A 17,309-nucleotide genomic window follows, 5' to 3' on the forward strand; every position below is an offset into this window, starting at 1 on the left:
TTATCAAATAAATTTCCCCCAAAAATGTGACTTATAGTCCAGTGCGACTTATATGTGTTTTTTTCCTTCTTTATTATGCATTTTTGGCCGGTGCGACTTATACTCCGGAGCGACTTATGCTGTGAAAAATACGGTACTTAAAATTGGTGGAAAAATACTCTAAAATTGGAGATTTAAGAAAAGCAAAGACACAAAAATAGAAATAAAAAATAAATACTCAGAGACAATCACTTTATTTAAGTATTACAAAGCATTCGCCTCAATAACATGTTAAAACTGTGAACATTGTAGCAACCACATCACAACCCCCCGCCCCCCATTAAAATCCTTCCCTGGAAACCGCTAGTGTTTTCCAAAACGCTTCTCCATGCCGCACCACAGGGCTGAAGGCCTCCACTCCATATTGTCTTCATTACTCTGTGCGTGGACGTGTCCTAAACCACATTCTTTAGATTCCCTGCAAACAAGTAAATAGAGAGGCGCACACATGTAAACAACACACAGTATATACGCAGGGTCATCACGTCAAGCAACAAATGCACACGTAATTTCTACAGATTCCATGTTTGTTAATGTGTTGTAGCTAATATTAAATGTAGCGCACGCACACACAAAGCGTGGAAGAGTAATTGCCTTGACGCAGTCAAAGAGGATGTCCTGTTTGCTGGCTATTGTGGAGCTGTCACTTGTGTCCCGTCAGCCTGTCCATTGTATTTTTAGAACTGGACACTGCAGCTTCACAGCGCCACCTATAGTTTCATGGTAAAACGACGCAGAGGCGCCTGCTTGTGTCCAAGGGCAACCACTGTTTCCATCACTTAGCCATCAAATGATGTAATTCAGTGGTGCGGATGTACCAAATGCAGTGGTGGCTCGGTACAGATTAATCGTCATGCGCGGAAAAATGTGAGCTGACAGAGACAAGAGAGGAGGACATAAAACAGATGTGACAGCGCTGACATTTCAACAGGAGGAAAACGTTTATGGAAAGTCAGGTTTGCTTTCACAGAGAACAAATACTTGTATTTATGAAAAAAAAAAAAATAGGTGAATCGTGCTGTCTTTTTTTCTTGATGGAGGACATGCAGTTAGTTGTTAGAAGGGTTTCCATTGTCTAAAACAGTAAAAGTACTGCATGTTTCTGGTACCCTTTTATTTGGTGGAACGGCAATAGGAAGGTACCTATAGACATTAAAGCAGTCGACTACGGCATCTTGCATTTCAGCAAGCATTTTTAGGACAGCATGTCTGTTCTTAAGCGTAGGGGCTCAGTTTTAGAGTAGCCTCTGTATATTTACTTACTATCCATTGAAAGTGAGCCAACACACAGAACACACAGCCGTTATTACCTCACAAATGTAGCAAGATAACTGTGTCTTGCTTATAGTCAAACATGATGGTGGCGGTGTCATGGTCTGGGGCTGCACGAGTGCGGAAGCTGTGGTGTGTTGGGAGGAAGCATCAATTCCAACATGTACTCTGACATTGTGAAACAGAAACTGGGTCTCGCTGCAGTTTTACAACATGAAAAGGAGCCTTGCTGTGGTGATGGAATGGCCTAGTATGACTTCCCCACACCTGAACCCAATTGAGACCTTCTTTCAATGTTTGTTTTTTTCATGTACATGTTCAAATGCACACAGCAAGGTGTAATGCAGAGCACCACAGGGGCCCAATTGAATTTGCTGTGTTTTTCTTCTATACGTTTGGACGCCTTTTTGAGGCCCTTAACATGCACAAAAAGTCCTCATATTTTGCAGGCACATCAGGTATGGCAAGAAATGTAATACTTTAGGGGTCCCGAAATATATGGTGGTATTGGGAAGGATGTGACCGCAAGCGTCATGCGCGCCGGTCGGCTCGAGTGAACCCCGCAGTGTTCAACGCTGCTCGCAGCTTTAATTGCTTTTGTTTTCTACAAGATCATTTATTAATCCGCGAGTTTATAAATAATTTGTTGAGTCTTTATTGTCCGGTCAATTAATTATTGCTATATCTTTTGTAATATGGAAATTGGTTTGGCAGTTATTTTATATGCATGTCCCCAGACCTCTGTACAATAACCAATGTACGGGCCACCAAAAGTTTGATACATTACATGTAGTTGTTGAGTATGTATTTTGATCTATACAATATCGCAACATTTGTATTTCAATTATTTATTTGTATAATGTCCACCTTCGTTCGTAATCTATAATAACTATCTTTCTGTTTTAGTATTTTCTACCATGTTTTTATATTTACGATATCCATTCTTAGGCAGAAGTAAGAAAGGTGGAGGAGTGCATGTTGTCAAACATCCACCAGTGATGTCATCATAGAGGAGTGGAAGAGAATTCCAGTAAAAAACTGGGCAGCGCTGCTGAATTTCATGTCCAAGAGTATTCAGGATGCTGGATAACCCTTGCATATTTGTTTCCCAAATTTACCATGGTAAGAGATCTTTCTCTGCTTCAAAACCTCCATGAACCACAGCTCCCAACGTGTCAGCAGCACTCGCGCGGCCCCAGTCACACCACTATGCTTGACTGTAGGACTAGACACAATTAGCATGCTCCTCACTTAGGTTGCCAACTATTTAGACCAGGGGTGGGCAATTAATTTTCACCGGGGGCCGCATAAGCAACCCGAGCACTGCTGGAGGGCCACACGACAATATTTCAATTAAATTTTGCTCAATATTATTTTTGATATACCGTAAGATAAATAATAATGATATTAATAATAATAATAATTAATAATAATAATAATAATTTAATTTAACCTAACTTAACTTTATACAAAAGCAGATTGCTTTTGATGGTCACTTTATCCTGCATTATCCAACATTTTTCCCCGTCAGATTTGGACAACCATTTGTTGTTAAAAATAGTTTTTAATCATATTTATTTTATATTGTTTTTTATATTGGTTTTATATGTAATTGTTTTTTCTTTTTATTCAGTCATTGGTGGAGCTAAGGATAATATTTAAATTTTGTTTTTAATATTGTTGTGCAGCACTTTGGAAACATTTTGTTGTTTAAATGTGCTATATAAATAAAGTGGATTGGATTGTCACACCTGCCAGCTTGTCCCATTTCAGTCCTAACATGTCCAAACACGCATTTACCTATGTGAACAAGTCATTACCTGTGGTTGTGTCTTTAATTGACTGCATGGCTGCCAGCTACTCCGTGATTTGAAAGTCTGCAGTTATCCCACGTAAGAAGAAGAGCAGCTGGGCGGTGTCACGTACATCACAGCTCTCATCCAAAGCCAGCGAAAAACAGTCCATGTCTCCGGGCATACAGCGCAACAAAGTCCAATAAGCACTCCTTAATAAACTCTCCATCAGAAAACGCCTTACTTTTTTTGGCGCTTTTGTGAGAAATGACGAAACTTGTCCTGACGGCTGCATCTCTGGGGGTGTGAAATATGGCAAAAAGTCCTTGTTGGGTTTGCAGTTTTACCATCAACGCATCGGCCTCCCTTGCGCGAGCTTCATCAGACAGATTCCGGTATTTTCCCTCGTGTTTCATCGTGTAGTGGCGATTAAAATGATATTCTTTAAACACAGCAAGCTGTGTACCACAAATTAAGCACACGGCTTTACCTTTCATTTATGTAAAGAAATACTTGGCAGTCCATGTCTTGTTGGAAACACCATTCGTCATCAACTTTTCTTTTTTTAGCGTCTCATCACTTGTCTCTATGCACCTTCACTCACAGGTTCCCCCCGGACATACGGTCATAAATAACACATTTCAAAATAAAAGCAGCACAGTTGTATTGCACGCACGACATAGATGTTTTTTAAACTTTATTTTGTAATTTGTGATTGCGCCGTTCAATTCACTCACAATCGCACACGCGCATACGTCCACACGGAAGTAATACAAATAACGCTTTTCAAAACAAAAGCAGCACCGTTGTATTGCACACTCGACATAGATACTTTTTGAAATTGATTTTGTAATTTATGATTGGCCTCACGCGGGCCGGACAGGGATGCGCAAAGGGCCGGATGCGGCCCGCGGGCCGTAGAATGCCCAGGTCTGCTGTAGTGCAATTCCTTGAGGAGATGATGCAAATGTTGCTAAAATGTGAAGGGTACGCTCACTTTTGTGAGGTACCGTATGATACATTTTTTTACAGACCTTTGATGGTCTTGATGACCTGGTCCAGGTGTTTGCTGTCGTTGCGGTCGGGTCGGCAGCTCGGGCTGATCTCCAGTGAGTAGTCTGGCACGTACTCTGTGAAAAACTGAAACACACAGAACTCAGTTAGGAAACTTAATAGCGCTCAGTGGTATAATTTTTATAGGACCATGTTTTTTTGGTTTAAAAAGACAAAGACGACCCTCCTTTGTGTGTGTGGAGAACATCCTTTATATCTGTGCCATCAGCTGATAGCTTTGTGAGTCCTATCTTCAGCCTCACACACACGCACACCTAGATTAATGTATTCCCATGAACCCGCTGGTCCTGTGGTTCATACACACACAAACGCACGCACGCATGCACGCACACGCGCACACACACGCGCACACACACACTGCTGCTGGCGCCATGTTTGTTTTGGATGGCCCGAGAAGAGCGCGCTGATGACATCAGCGAGAATTCCGCAAGGACGACAGAGAACGCAGAACGTCACATGGACATGGACTTGTGATGACGCACACGCCGCGATTTAGGACGGTCAACTCATAAATGGAAACATTTATGAGTTGATGAAGCTGTGTCTTCACTCCACACATACACTCATCTTTTGTGACATTTCAGAACATTGAGCTTGTGGCTCTGAACGGCAGCGAGAGGCGGGCCAGGAAGTGGTGGCAGACAGGAAAAGAGAGGAAATGGGAAGTAAAGAGGCGGGACGCCTGCCTGCTTCCTTTCCATAAGCATCCTGCCTTTCCTGTACTTGCTGCTTCTTGTGTTGTTTGCTCATCATCGTCATCATCATCATCATGACTGCTCAACCTCGTTATTTTTCCATTTTTATTATTGCATATGCTAATAATTATCATATTTTATTGTTTCTGTCCATCCATCCCATCAATTTTCTACTGTATATGTCAAAATATACCCACACCAGTTACCTATTTAAACCTTGTGCAATCTAAGATTGACTAAACACACTGACTCTTAGGATCCAAAAGCCTGACTTTCTGTTTAGCTTTTATTGCCAATGTCATGATAACAATGGGCCCAATTCCAGCTAGTATTTCCTCCGTGCACACCAGTCTGCCTCCGTGCTTCACTTCAAGACACACAACACTTGTTCATTCTCCGCCGACACGGTGTGTTCACAGACCATAGGAAAAATGGCCATCATAACACACTAAACATACACATTAACACAAGCAGGTAGCTACAGTATGAATGGCTATATATTTTATTATTTGCGCACTATTGACTAATAATGCACCGAACATTTGGACGGAAAAAGACATACTTTAATCACCGGAACAGTGTTTTCAAAACCGATGTTGTAATGACGTAAGCTATACGCAGGGGTTTGTCTGGAGCGGAGGCAGCGTGTCTGCGCTGTGGATGTACTTTAATATATTCGAGATATACCTGCACACAGTTATCTTCACAATTTCAGATGACAGTGGCGGCTTTTAATGAGAAAGAGGCTCCTAGCAACGCAAAGTCCGGCTCGCTTTTCGCCACGGACATGGCACCACAGTATCTAAACAGTCTCTCTCCAATAACACCAAAAATAGATGCTAGATTTGTTGCCAGTAAATCTCCAAAAAAAAAAAATCTCAACAAAGTACAATAAGCAGCAACAATTTGAAAATAGAAAAAAATTATATTATGTAAGGCTGGATGGCTGAAATATTGTGTAAATTATTTTATAACATTTTCTGGTCAAGTCCTCCATTACTGAATGATTAGCAGGCTCAATATTACATGTTATTAATTAATAGAGAAGGTTAAAACACTGCCATGCAGCATAATGAAGACCAAACTTGTACAACATGTAATGTACAGAATATCAAAAGCATTTATTCAGGTAGAAATATCCCAGATTACATCTGGGATAGCCCCCTCCCCCCAAAAATTATATGTCTGGCCACACACGGTAAACTGCGTCTTTGCGGACACAGGCTAAACTGTAGGGGATCTCGGAGCAGCAGTGGGCCCCAGAGGCGAGGCGTGCAGGCCCACCAGTGTGTGGACACGCCCTGGCGTCTGCCAACCACTTCCCCATCTATGGGTTAAATAGATATAAGACCTCAACGGTGGAAGTGGCGGAGGATGACACTGCATGTCACAACGGCACTGAAGGCGGATGAAGGCTGCAACAGAGGGTGGTCTCTAGTCGTCATGGATCCATGCCACTGGATCAAGGCCCCTCTCTGCCAAGGACCGTGTGGTGGCTGCAGGCGCATCAGTCTTCCCACGCTAAAAGACGTCACGCGCAGGCGTCCTCCCGAATGGGAACCCATCCATTTTACATCCCGGATACTTCAAAGTCCTTTGGCGACCGGGAAGTGGTAACGGGGGCAGGACAGTGAAGTCTGGCAGTCCCTAGCCACAACCTGGCACACAGGCGCTGGGTGTTAGATTCAGTCGTTAAGCTCATGGACTGAGGCAGAAGAGCTTCTCGGCAGCTGCACCCATGACTGAGCAGCCCTATTCAGGATCCACTCTGCTCACCCCAGTAGGGGAGGGGGTTAGAAAAGGTACCCTAAAAATAGCCTGCCTCGCAACATCCTGTCTGGAATACCGCATCCAGAGGGATCACCACCACGCGGTCAGAAACAAAGAAAACAAAAACTACACATTGGAGCCTGGAACGTGCGAACCCTCACGGACAACCAAGCCAGCGATCGACCTGAAAGGCGAACTGCCATCATCTCCAGAGAGCTAAGGAAGTTCCAGATCGACATCGCAGCACTCTCCGAGACCCGACTGGCCGACGAAGGGCAGCTGAAGGAAGAAAAAGGCGGATATACTTTCTTTTGGAAAGGAAAGCCTGCAAATGAGCCACGAATCCACGGTGTGGGTTTTGCTATTAAGAACTGCCTCATCAACCACCTCCATGAACTCCCTGTGGGCATCAACGAGCGCCTAATGACCTTACGCCTTATGCTTGCTAGCAGTCATATGGCCACGGTCGTTAGTACCTATGCACCAACCCTTGATGCACAGGATGAAGTTAAGGAGGCCTTTTATGCTGACCTGGACAAAGTTCTATCTGAAGTCCCCAAGGAGGACAAGTTAATCCTGCTCGGAGACTTCAACGCCAGAGTGGGAAGAAACCACCACCTATGGAGGGGTACGCTGGCGAGAGAAGGGGTCGGAAATACAAACTCTAATGGCACACTACTGCTAACTAAGTGCTCGGAGCACAACCTGGTCATCACCAACACACTTTTCCGTCAGAAAACCAAGTTCAAAACATCATGGATGCACCCTCGCTACAAACTGTGGCACCTCATTGACTACGTCATTGTCCGCTCTAAAGACCGTCGCGACGTCCTAAACACCAGAGCAATGACCACTGCAGACGACTGCTGGACCGACCACCGCCTCATTCGCTCCATCATGTCCATCCGCTTAATGCGGAAAAGACGGATGCAGAAAAGACAGTGCCGGCCTAGAATTAACATCGAGCTGTTGAGTGACACCACCTACCCACAACAGCTGCAGGAGGCCTTTGGCGCAGCGTTGCCCAAACAGTACCCAGAGGATACGGAAACACACTGGAGCACACTTTCGACTGCAAAAATATCCTTGGTCTCAAAAAGAGGAGACATCAAGACTGGTTTGATGAGAACGACACTGAGATCCAGCAACTAATTGACAACAAGCGGCAAGCTTTCATCACTTGGCAAAACGACATCCACTGCAAAGTGAAAAGAATAGCCCACGCCAAAGCGAAGGCAGCTGAAGAAAAAAAAAAAATTGTTACAGTCATACTCGACCACGAGTGACCGCCGACGATTAAAGATAAATAAATAAATGATAAATGGGTTATACTTGTATAGCGCTTTTCTACCTTCAAGGTACTCAAAGCGCTTTGACAGTAATTCCACATTCATGCATTCACACACACATTCACACACTGATGGCGGGAGCTGCCATGCAAGGCGCTAACCAGCAGCCATCAGGAGCAAGGGTGAAGTGTCTTGCCCCACATCCGGTTTGCCTGCACATATGTCTGTCTTGCGTATGTCAGAATATAATCGTTGTAATTTGAATATATGTGATTACAAAAGTTCCCCCAATGTACTTTAGTGAAGTGTTATCAAGTAGTTTTACAGCCATGACCGTTAACATCCACATGGACGCTTGAAATAACGCTTTTATTTTGAAGGTAACTGTACACATCCGGTTTTCCTGCACATGTGTCTGTCTTGCGTATGTCAGAATATAATCGTTGTAATTTGAATATATGTGATTACAAAAGTGCCACCCCTCGGATAAGCGGAAGAAGATGGATGGATGGATGGATGGATGGATCATTGTATATGCAATATTTTTTATTTTTTTTAAAGTGGCCATTTAACACCACTTTTGTCTTATCACGCTCCTAACAGATCTGTTTAAAAAGTAGTGTCGACGTATTCGTTTCATCTGGAACCAGAAGATGTTTAAAGAGGACACGATGCATAAAGTTAAAATCAGACACAACACAACGGACGTGACTAGGATGGTAGAAGGTGGGGATTGAACCCCAGTAACCAGCAACCCTCCGATTGCTGACACGGCCACTCTACCAAATTCGCCACGATGAAAATTATACCTATCTGCGATTATCGCGATTAATTCAGAGTTAACTATGAACAAACTGCGATTAATCGTGATTACATATTTTAATAATTTGACAGCCCTAGTTTTAAATAAAATATTATTTGGAGCAACATGCTTTTTGATTTGACAACTGCGAGTTGCAAGTGCATTTTAAAACAAACTGGTGGTAATAAGAGTCCCTGATGACGGTTGTATTAGCCAATCAGAAGCCTGAAAACAGGGATTTGTGGAAAAGGGACAACAACAACGAATCAAGCAACATGGGGAGTCATACAGTATGTGTGGACTTATTATGGAATATCACGCTTTAACTGAACAATAAATGAATGTGTGTATTCATCGACAGCTATAGAGAATGTTAGCACACACACACACAAACACACACACACACACACACACACATACACATGTTCTAGGAAGACCACAAAGCCAGTTTTGTCCAGCTTTGCTTGGTCATTGTTGATAAATGCTCCTCTTATTGAGCATCACGCACACACACACACACACACACACACACACGCACACACAGTACACTGTAGAAGCAATGATAAGGTTCTTCCATTATTCTCTAAATTGGAGGCCAACATTTCAAAAAGCCGCCATGAACATATGCTTGAGTGTGTGCTAGCTTTGTCATCATTGTCTGAGGCAGCTGCCCTAATGGCCGCCATCTTTTCAAGTGAGAGCCTCTAAATGAGGTCAAAGGTTACAGAGGGCCGCAGGACCATGGCAAGGAGAAACAATCGGTACCTTTATCACAGACACACACTCTCACACTGCTGTTCAGTGAGACGAGACACAAAAATGTTTGTGTATATTTTCTTTTCAAAACACATGTGTCAATTAAAACATGGGCCTGGTGTGTAAGATGTAGTAATACCTCATGGTCCGGAATATCTGAGGCAAGGGGCTTTCCCAGAACTGCTGCTGTCAGGTAGGTCCAGCAGCGAGCCGTGTTGGCGAGGTTGTAGCCCCCTGGCGGGAGGAGACAGGTAAGCCACGCCCACATTGGCAAGAATAAATGAATGTTTTAGACAGGTAAAGTTGTGTTATTATTGTCCTTGCTGCCTACAATATTTAGAGCACTTTTTTTACCTAAAAATCCTCCCCCCAAAAAACAAACAAGACAAATACATTGGTGTGCATTTTGGTGTTGAGATTAATCCCCACGAAATGTGGGATACACTTTTAGGGAACTGACCAAACATGAATGTACTTGTAAAATTTCAGCAAGATTGGTTGGAAAAACATGGCCGCCATCAAGCAAAACACCAGACGCAACTAATTACTTGTAAGTGGTTTGTTCAATGATGTTTAACATTTGTGGTTATCTGTATTGCATACTGTACATTTTGAACACTATTGGGGGTGGCACAAATGCCATTTACAGTGAGGGAAGGGAAAAGAGGCCAGTTTGTATTCCAGTAAAATGGCTTCATTGTTAGCAGCGCACACACACACACATGGACATCTCACCTCCTCCCAACAGCAGCGTCGGCAGGTGCCACTGCAGAACATATTGCAGGCAGTTAGCCACGCCCACCGGGGTCATGTTAAAAGAACACATGGGGTCGCCCGCCATGGTGTCTGCTCCAAGCTGCATCACTACCGCCTCTGGGTTGAACTGCACGTGCACTTCCGACATCACGCTGCAAAAGGGAAAAGCATCTCTTTGTTACCAACTTAATGGGCGCGACCAGAGAAGCGGCGAGGGAGTGTTCGTGCCTGGTGAAAACTTGGAAGTATCGGTCGTCCTGGATGCCGTCTTCCAGCGGGACATTGATGGCGTACCAGCGGCCCTTACCCAATCCGGTATCGGCCACATCCCCTGTACCTACACACACACACTTATGTTCAAGTGTGTCATAGTATTAAAAATCAGGAAAAACGTGTTGAGCTACCTGGGAAGAATCCCGGGGAGAACTTGTGCAGGGAGACTGTCATGACTTTAGACGTGAAGCTGAAGGCATCCTCCACACCTGCAGGAATAAGGCATCCTTAAAGTCCTTGAAGACACAATTCTAATAGTAAAGCAAAGCAAAGGCGGTGTAACACATGTTACAAAGTAGGCTGCAAACTTCTTTTTTTTATCAGTTTCATCTGCTGGATTTTGTTTAAAAAAAAAAAAACTATTCTGCACCACAATTTAATTTGGCCTTTGCACCACTATTAAGAACATTATTATATGCAGCCCTGCCAAGTCACTGACAAGGTAGCCAACAAACGCTGCACATTTAAAGGAATCAAAAGGGGCGTGGCTTTTTAAAATTGCCATTCTGCAGGTCCTTTTTGTGTAACGGCGTACCGTCTCCGTGATGCAGGTCCACGTCCACGTAAAGGACTCGCTCATATTTCTCCCGCAGCTTAAGAATCCCTAACACAATGTCATTCACGTAGCAGAAGCCCGACGCCTCATCCCTGGAGGGTAACAAAAATTGGTCAGTGGTGACAGATCAAATTAAACCATTAGTGTCCTTCTCCTGTCTTACTTCTTGGCATGGTGCCACCCTCCCGCCCAGTTGATGGCCACGTCGCTCGTCTGGTCCAGCAGGCACTGGGCAGCTGTGAGTGTAGCGCCCCCTACTGCTGCGGCATACTCAAATATGCCCTCCACCACTGGACAGTCGTAACCTGAAGGACGTTAAATGGCGGACAGAGCAGGAAAAGGTGGTGCAACGAGACGGAAGGATGAACAGGGGAGGACAAAAGGAGGAAGCGACATTTTAGGGATGACGGCTTCATTTATTTGGAACTTGCTACACGTGCCTGAAAAAGAGTTCATTTAATCCTACTCTTTATCCACATTTAAGCAATTACTTATAGTGTGTTCACTTCCTGTGTCTAACATGTTCACATACTGTATGACCATTTTGTATCAGTTGTATTAATGGTATCAATAGGGTTTTATTTGTTTCAAACATGCTACTACAAGTACTACAATATGTTTACCTTTGCACAATTCAACATGTTTGAGAAGGGGTCAGATGAAGTAGATCTTGTGTAATCATACCTCTTCTCCACATCTCAACAGTTACTGATAACTTGTTCACTTCTTGTATTTAAATGTCACCATTTTCCAATCGGGCAAAAAAAGAACAAATGATAGATGGCTTTTTATACAATTAAATAACAATACATTTCGCAGCCGAGTGTGAAGCGACTGGGATGAGAATCAGCACCTCCACGTCCGAGTCCATGGTTCTCGCCCGGAAAAGGGTGGAGTGCCATCTCCAGGTTGGGGAGGAGATCTTACCCCAAGTGGAGGAGTTCAAGTATCTCGGAGTCTTGATCACGAGTGAGGGAAGAGTGGATCGTGAGATCGACAGGCGGATCGGTGCGGCGTCTTCAGTAATGCGGACGCTGTATCGATCCGTTGTGGTGAAGAAGGAGCTGAGCCAGAAGGCAAAGCTCTCAATTTACCGGTCGATCTACGTTCCCATCCTCACCTATGGTCATGAGCTTTGGGTTATGACCGAAAGGACAAGATCACGGGTACAAGCGGCTGAAATGAGTTTCCTCCGCCGGGTGGCGGGTCTCTCCCTTAGAGATAGGGTGAGAAGCTCTGTCATCCGGGAGGAGCTCAAAGTAAAGCCGCTGCTCCTCCACATCGAGAGGAGCCAGATGAGGTGGTTCGGGCATCTGGTCAGGATGCCACCCGAACGCCTCCCGAGGGAGGTGTTTAGGGCACGTCCGACCGGTAGGAGGCCACGGGGAAGACCCAGGACACGTTGGGAAGACTATGTCTCCCGGCTGGCCTGGGAACGCCTCGGGATCCCCCGGGAGGAGCTGGACGAAGTGGCTTGGGAGAGGGAAGTCTGGGCTTCCCTGCTTAGGCTGCTGCCCCCGCGACCCAACCTCGGATAAGCGGAAGAAGATGGATGGATGAATGGAACAATACATTTGAAAATGCTGATAAAAATAAGTAAATAGCTAAAATAAATAATATCCTTAAATATTACAAAATCACTATAAATATTAATTGTGAAAATAGAAACACCAAAATAATAACTGCCTAAATAAATTACATTAAGAAATAAAAAATTATCCCTGGTCCACACAAGGGACATCACTGGTATTCGTATTTTCCCAGCAAGGTGAAGTGTTACCAGACGACGGAAGAATGTCTCCAAGCTCTTTCTCCTTAGCACTACTGCTAATCATGACCACCGCTAATCAAAGGCTGGGCTGCACGCTTGTCGAGGTGTGCACTTCACCTTTCACTGGGGTGTTTATGAGCACTCCGCGTGCTTAAAAAATTGCCCTGCATGACTGGATCACCGCTCTTGTGGCAAATATTTTGCCTTTAGTGACTGCTTGTATTTGATTACCGAGAAAATGCATGATGCAAAAAACACTTTTTGTTTTTTACTTTTAATGTATAAATTCGGCACCTCTGTATGGAAATTCTGAATATATTACCTGTTACACCTCTAGTATCTAGATGTCCCTGATACTCACTAAATATGGCCACAAAGGCACTAAGTTGGCAAAACTGATCCTTTCTCCAGTGCCTTTTAATTATTTGTAAAAAACAGATGAGTTTGAACTGGGTTAAGAAGCGGCGTTACGATGCATACCACCACCTAACAGGGCCGCCAAAAATAATCACCATTTGCTTGTAATGTTTCATAATAAACTGTCCCATACCAGCACATTGCTTGAGTTCCTTATTCAATCCACAAGTTTACACCACACATTTATGTGCTAAATGTTTTGAGTTGTATTCAGAGACACTTATGACTATTCCAGAAATCATATTTCCCACTTTTGTGAGTACTTTCTGAGTCTAAATAAAGTGGTGTTGATGAATCCCTAACAATTTACCTGCAGCACTTTGATGTTTGATACAGTGGCGCCTCCTGTTGTTAGTAAAATTAATTGCAAGTATGTTAAAAAGCAAAAATTATTTTTTTAAATATCCATTTATTTTTGTTACATTTTGGTGTCTTTCATACCATGTCTGACAGGGGCAATTGTGTACCAATGTCCAAATTAAATAATCCAAAACCAAAACACACAAAAATGCTATCAAAAGAATGCAACAGGACAATAAAAATGCTGTAATCGCATACACGCTGCAGGATCAAAAATAAATGAAATAAATAAATAAATAAATCTAACACCAAAAACTACCAGGAAATTAGCCAGGCTACTAGTAGCGCCACACCTGAGGGATATCTATCTTTAATTACATGAGCGGGATGCTCAGAAGAAAGTTGGTGGAGTGAAATATTTAATTCTTCTTTATGTCTTTGTCCAAATATTGGATGTAAAAATCAGTTGCTCTATAATACTAGGAGTAATCTATAGATTAGTTTGATCGATTAATCGAGTGATCGGATAAAACACACTTTATTGCCTCAATGCAAATTTTAGGGAAACATTTTGACATAAAAAACGATTTTTATGCTTGCCACAACCTTTATTCTTTTTTTCAAATAAATGCACATCATCAAAAATAAAAGTACTCTTTTCCCATGTGTGCATTGATACATTAAATAAAACAACATCTCCGCTGTTTGTTGCAGCACAGATAATAGCACCAACACACCACCGCGCTCATGTGCGCTCTATTACAGCGGCTGAGCAGAAACTATGTCTGCGTATTTAAAGGGGAACTGCAATTTTTGGGGAATTTTGCTTATCTTTCACAAACATTATGAAAGACGTGATGGCAGATGTATTTTTTTTAATGCTCCTAACTTGTAAATAAACGTAAATAACATTCTGCTTACAACAGAGCAAATGGGAGGTCCTCTATCCCACCCATAAAACCCAATAAATAACCTTCTGAAAACCACCAACAACATTCCTTTCACATTTTGTGACTTGAATATTAACCAAGTGTTAGTGATATTGTTATTATAAGCGCTAACGCAGACAATCTATTTCTCCATGATCACTAACTAGCGTGTGTGCCAATGTTTACATCATCGAGTGGTAAGCTGCTTCCTCGCTTCTTTTGCTCGTGGAAGTTTATTGTAGATCATATTTCATGCCTCTCACCTGGATAGTAGAAGCATGAGGACGTATTCTGACAAGTTGGTACACTTTGACAGCCAATTTAGACCCGGTAATGGCGAGAACGACACGAAAAGACGCTTAGTTCCACCCCCCTTTTCTTTGCGAGGATTATAAGTCATTTTTCATCTAAAACGAGAATAAAACACTATTCTATCCGTCTGCATCCTAATGACAGCAGACATTGTACAGTAAGTGATGTTTTATTATGTTTGTTGGCTCTCATGAAGTCTGCAGTGAGTAGTAATGATGTAGTGGGGAAAAAAAGTGAACGTCGTGATGTGTTTTTTTTTTTAAATCAATGCGTTGCGTATGCTTAAAATGATCAAAATACATAAATATTAAGTTATTACTAATGTGCCTGTTACTACATTACATGTTATACTTACAGCATGTAATGGAGGTGTTTGGATGTCTTTTAAGGGCTTTTATAGGCAGAATGGAGTGTCTTCCACAGGCTCCATCGTAAGCGGACTTTTGATTGCATTTATCTAATATTTACAATGCGTAAAAAAATAAAATATATGTGCTCTTGTCTTACATAAGGATTGTGCGTCGGGTATGCTTAAAATGATCAAAATACGTAAATATTTAAAAATATTATTAATGTGGACAGTGCCCGTTACTACATTACATATCATACTTACAGCATGTAATGGAGGTGTTTGGGTGTCTTTTAAGGGCTTTTATAGGCAGAATGGAGCGACTCCCACAGGCTCCATTGTAAGCTGACTCTTGATTGCATTTATATAATATTTACAATGCTCAAAAAAAATAAAAATATATGTGCTCTTGTCTTACATAAGGATTGTGAATGATAGGTGAAATTCCAAAAAAGTGCAGTTCCCCTTTAAAGTTCCGGGCACTCAATGTGGTCCGAATGTATTTTTTTTTCTTATTAGTTACACTCATGAAACAATTAATAGAAGTAACAGAATCTAAATTTGGGCTTTTTTTTAAACAAACTAATTGTTTTATCATTGCTGCCCTAAATACAATAAAATATTACATTGGATATCCTTCAGTTCTAGCACCCCTGGCGGCTAACTTCCTGGTAATCTACCTAACTAATATTCTGTTCTGTAAAATTGCAGCATTTCTCTACTGCAGTTTTTTTTAGGGAGTTTTGTGCGTTTTGGCATTTGCAGCATCCCCCCCCCCCCCCCCCGCCTCCCCCCTTTTTTTTTATCCTGCAGCATTTATCTCATAGTCATTCATATTGACATCCCACTGGGTTGTGAGTTTTTCCTTGCCCTTATGTGGGATCTGAACCGAGGATGTCGTTGTGGCTTGTGCAGCCCTTTGAGACACTTGTGATTTAGGGATATATAAATAAACATTGATTGATTGATTGATGTGTTTAAAGATAAAAGTACCACTGATAGTCACACACACACTAGGTGTGGTGAAATTACCCTCTGCATTTGACCCATTCCCTCATTCCACCCCCTGGGAGGTGAGGGGAGCAGTGAGCAGCAGCGGTGACCGTGTTCGGGCATCATTTTGGTGATTTAACCCCCAATTCCAACCCTTGATGCTGAGTGCCAAGCAGGAAGGTAATGGGTCCCATTTTTATAGTCTCTGGTATGACTCGGCCGGGGTTGTTGCATGTTTTAAGTTGTTTGGAGCGTTTCTCATGTCACTGTACTTTACCTTAAATGGGAACCTCACTACTGTCGTTGTAGTTATTGAAAACTGTGAAACTTGATGTCATATGAATGCATATACAGGTGATTATAGTTGACCTCCCTTACCCAGGCCATAGTCAACTGACTGTGGGTCATCATTGTCTCCATCCTGGCTGATCTTGTGAAGATGCTCCAGGTAGGAGTCTGTGTGGAACATGGCCATGTCCTCTATAGAAGCCACTTTAGGTTTTACAATGCTGGCATGGAAGGAGAACAGGTATTAGTGTTGCATCTTCACCTAAGTTGTGTCACTGTCAACAACAAACCTCATATGTTTGAGGAGTCCATAGGCTTCTATCAGTGAGTGGACCATACTCGCCTACAAAAATCGACAGAAAAAAAAACCACGATCCGTCTTCAAGACTTCAACCTGCATCCTCAAAACATGTTTATTGCAATGATGCAAAGATGATGATGAACTCACCCGGTTTGGCACTTTGGATAACGAATCACAAGTTTCAATGTATTCCTGGCTAAAAACATACGCAACATTCCGTTTGCTGTAGCTGTGGTTAACGCTGTCTCCTTCAAAACTCATTTAGGACGGATACAATGTAGAGAAAAAAAAGCACACCACACAATAATATGAATACAAGCATAAAATAAGTATGATATAAAAACACACTAAAACTCAAGCAGAATGTCTTATATGGTTTTCATTGGCGGTAGGCAAACCAGTGTTCCCATTTAGTGTTTCACCGTAAACACTCCCCCGGAAACTACAACTGACTGTTTTCGTATTACGTTATCTTATCAGAGAAAACATGTGAATAAAGGATAAATGTATTTGATTAATTTTACTAGTATTTATGATAGTGATCATTAGACTCTGACACAATCTGTAAGGACTG

At 42.5% G+C, this 17,309-nt stretch overlaps 1 protein-coding gene across 1 annotated transcript; it reads right to left on the minus strand.

The window, feature by feature from the left end:
* Positions 1-178: 178 nt before the first annotated feature.
* Positions 179-17,183, minus strand: hdac8 (histone deacetylase 8). The gene is made up of 11 exons (XM_062066997.1): positions 16,883-17,183; positions 16,725-16,777; positions 16,525-16,655; positions 11,239-11,380; positions 11,055-11,167; positions 10,651-10,728; positions 10,475-10,583; positions 10,226-10,398; positions 9,630-9,724; positions 4,139-4,244; positions 179-457 (listed from the first exon to the last, which is right to left on the minus strand). The coding sequence occupies exons 1-11, from the start codon at positions 16,994-16,996 to the stop codon at positions 435-437; spliced, it is 1,137 nt and encodes a 378-aa protein (XP_061922981.1). The 5' UTR covers positions 16,997-17,183; the 3' UTR covers positions 179-434.
* Between the last annotated feature and the right edge of the window lie 126 nt (positions 17,184-17,309).

The sequence above is a fragment of the Entelurus aequoreus genome, linkage group LG12 (assembly GCF_033978785.1).
Source record: "Entelurus aequoreus isolate RoL-2023_Sb linkage group LG12, RoL_Eaeq_v1.1, whole genome shotgun sequence".
Lineage (NCBI taxonomy): Eukaryota > Metazoa > Chordata > Actinopteri > Syngnathiformes > Syngnathidae > Entelurus > Entelurus aequoreus.

Bases quoted from the DNA above. Each gene is read 5' to 3' on its own strand.
- hdac8 (XM_062066997.1), bottom strand. From the start codon at position 16,996: ATGAGTTTTGAAGGAGACAGCGTTAACCACAGCTACAGCAAACGGAAT. The intron at 16,778-16,882 runs GTGAGTTCATCA...CGATTTTTGTAG, and splicing joins TATCCAAAGTGCCAAACCGG to GCGAGTATGGTCCACTCACT. The intron at 11,168-11,238 runs GTAAGACAGGAG...GTTACCCTCCAG, and splicing joins GGGTGGCACCATGCCAAGAA to GGATGAGGCGTCGGGCTTCT.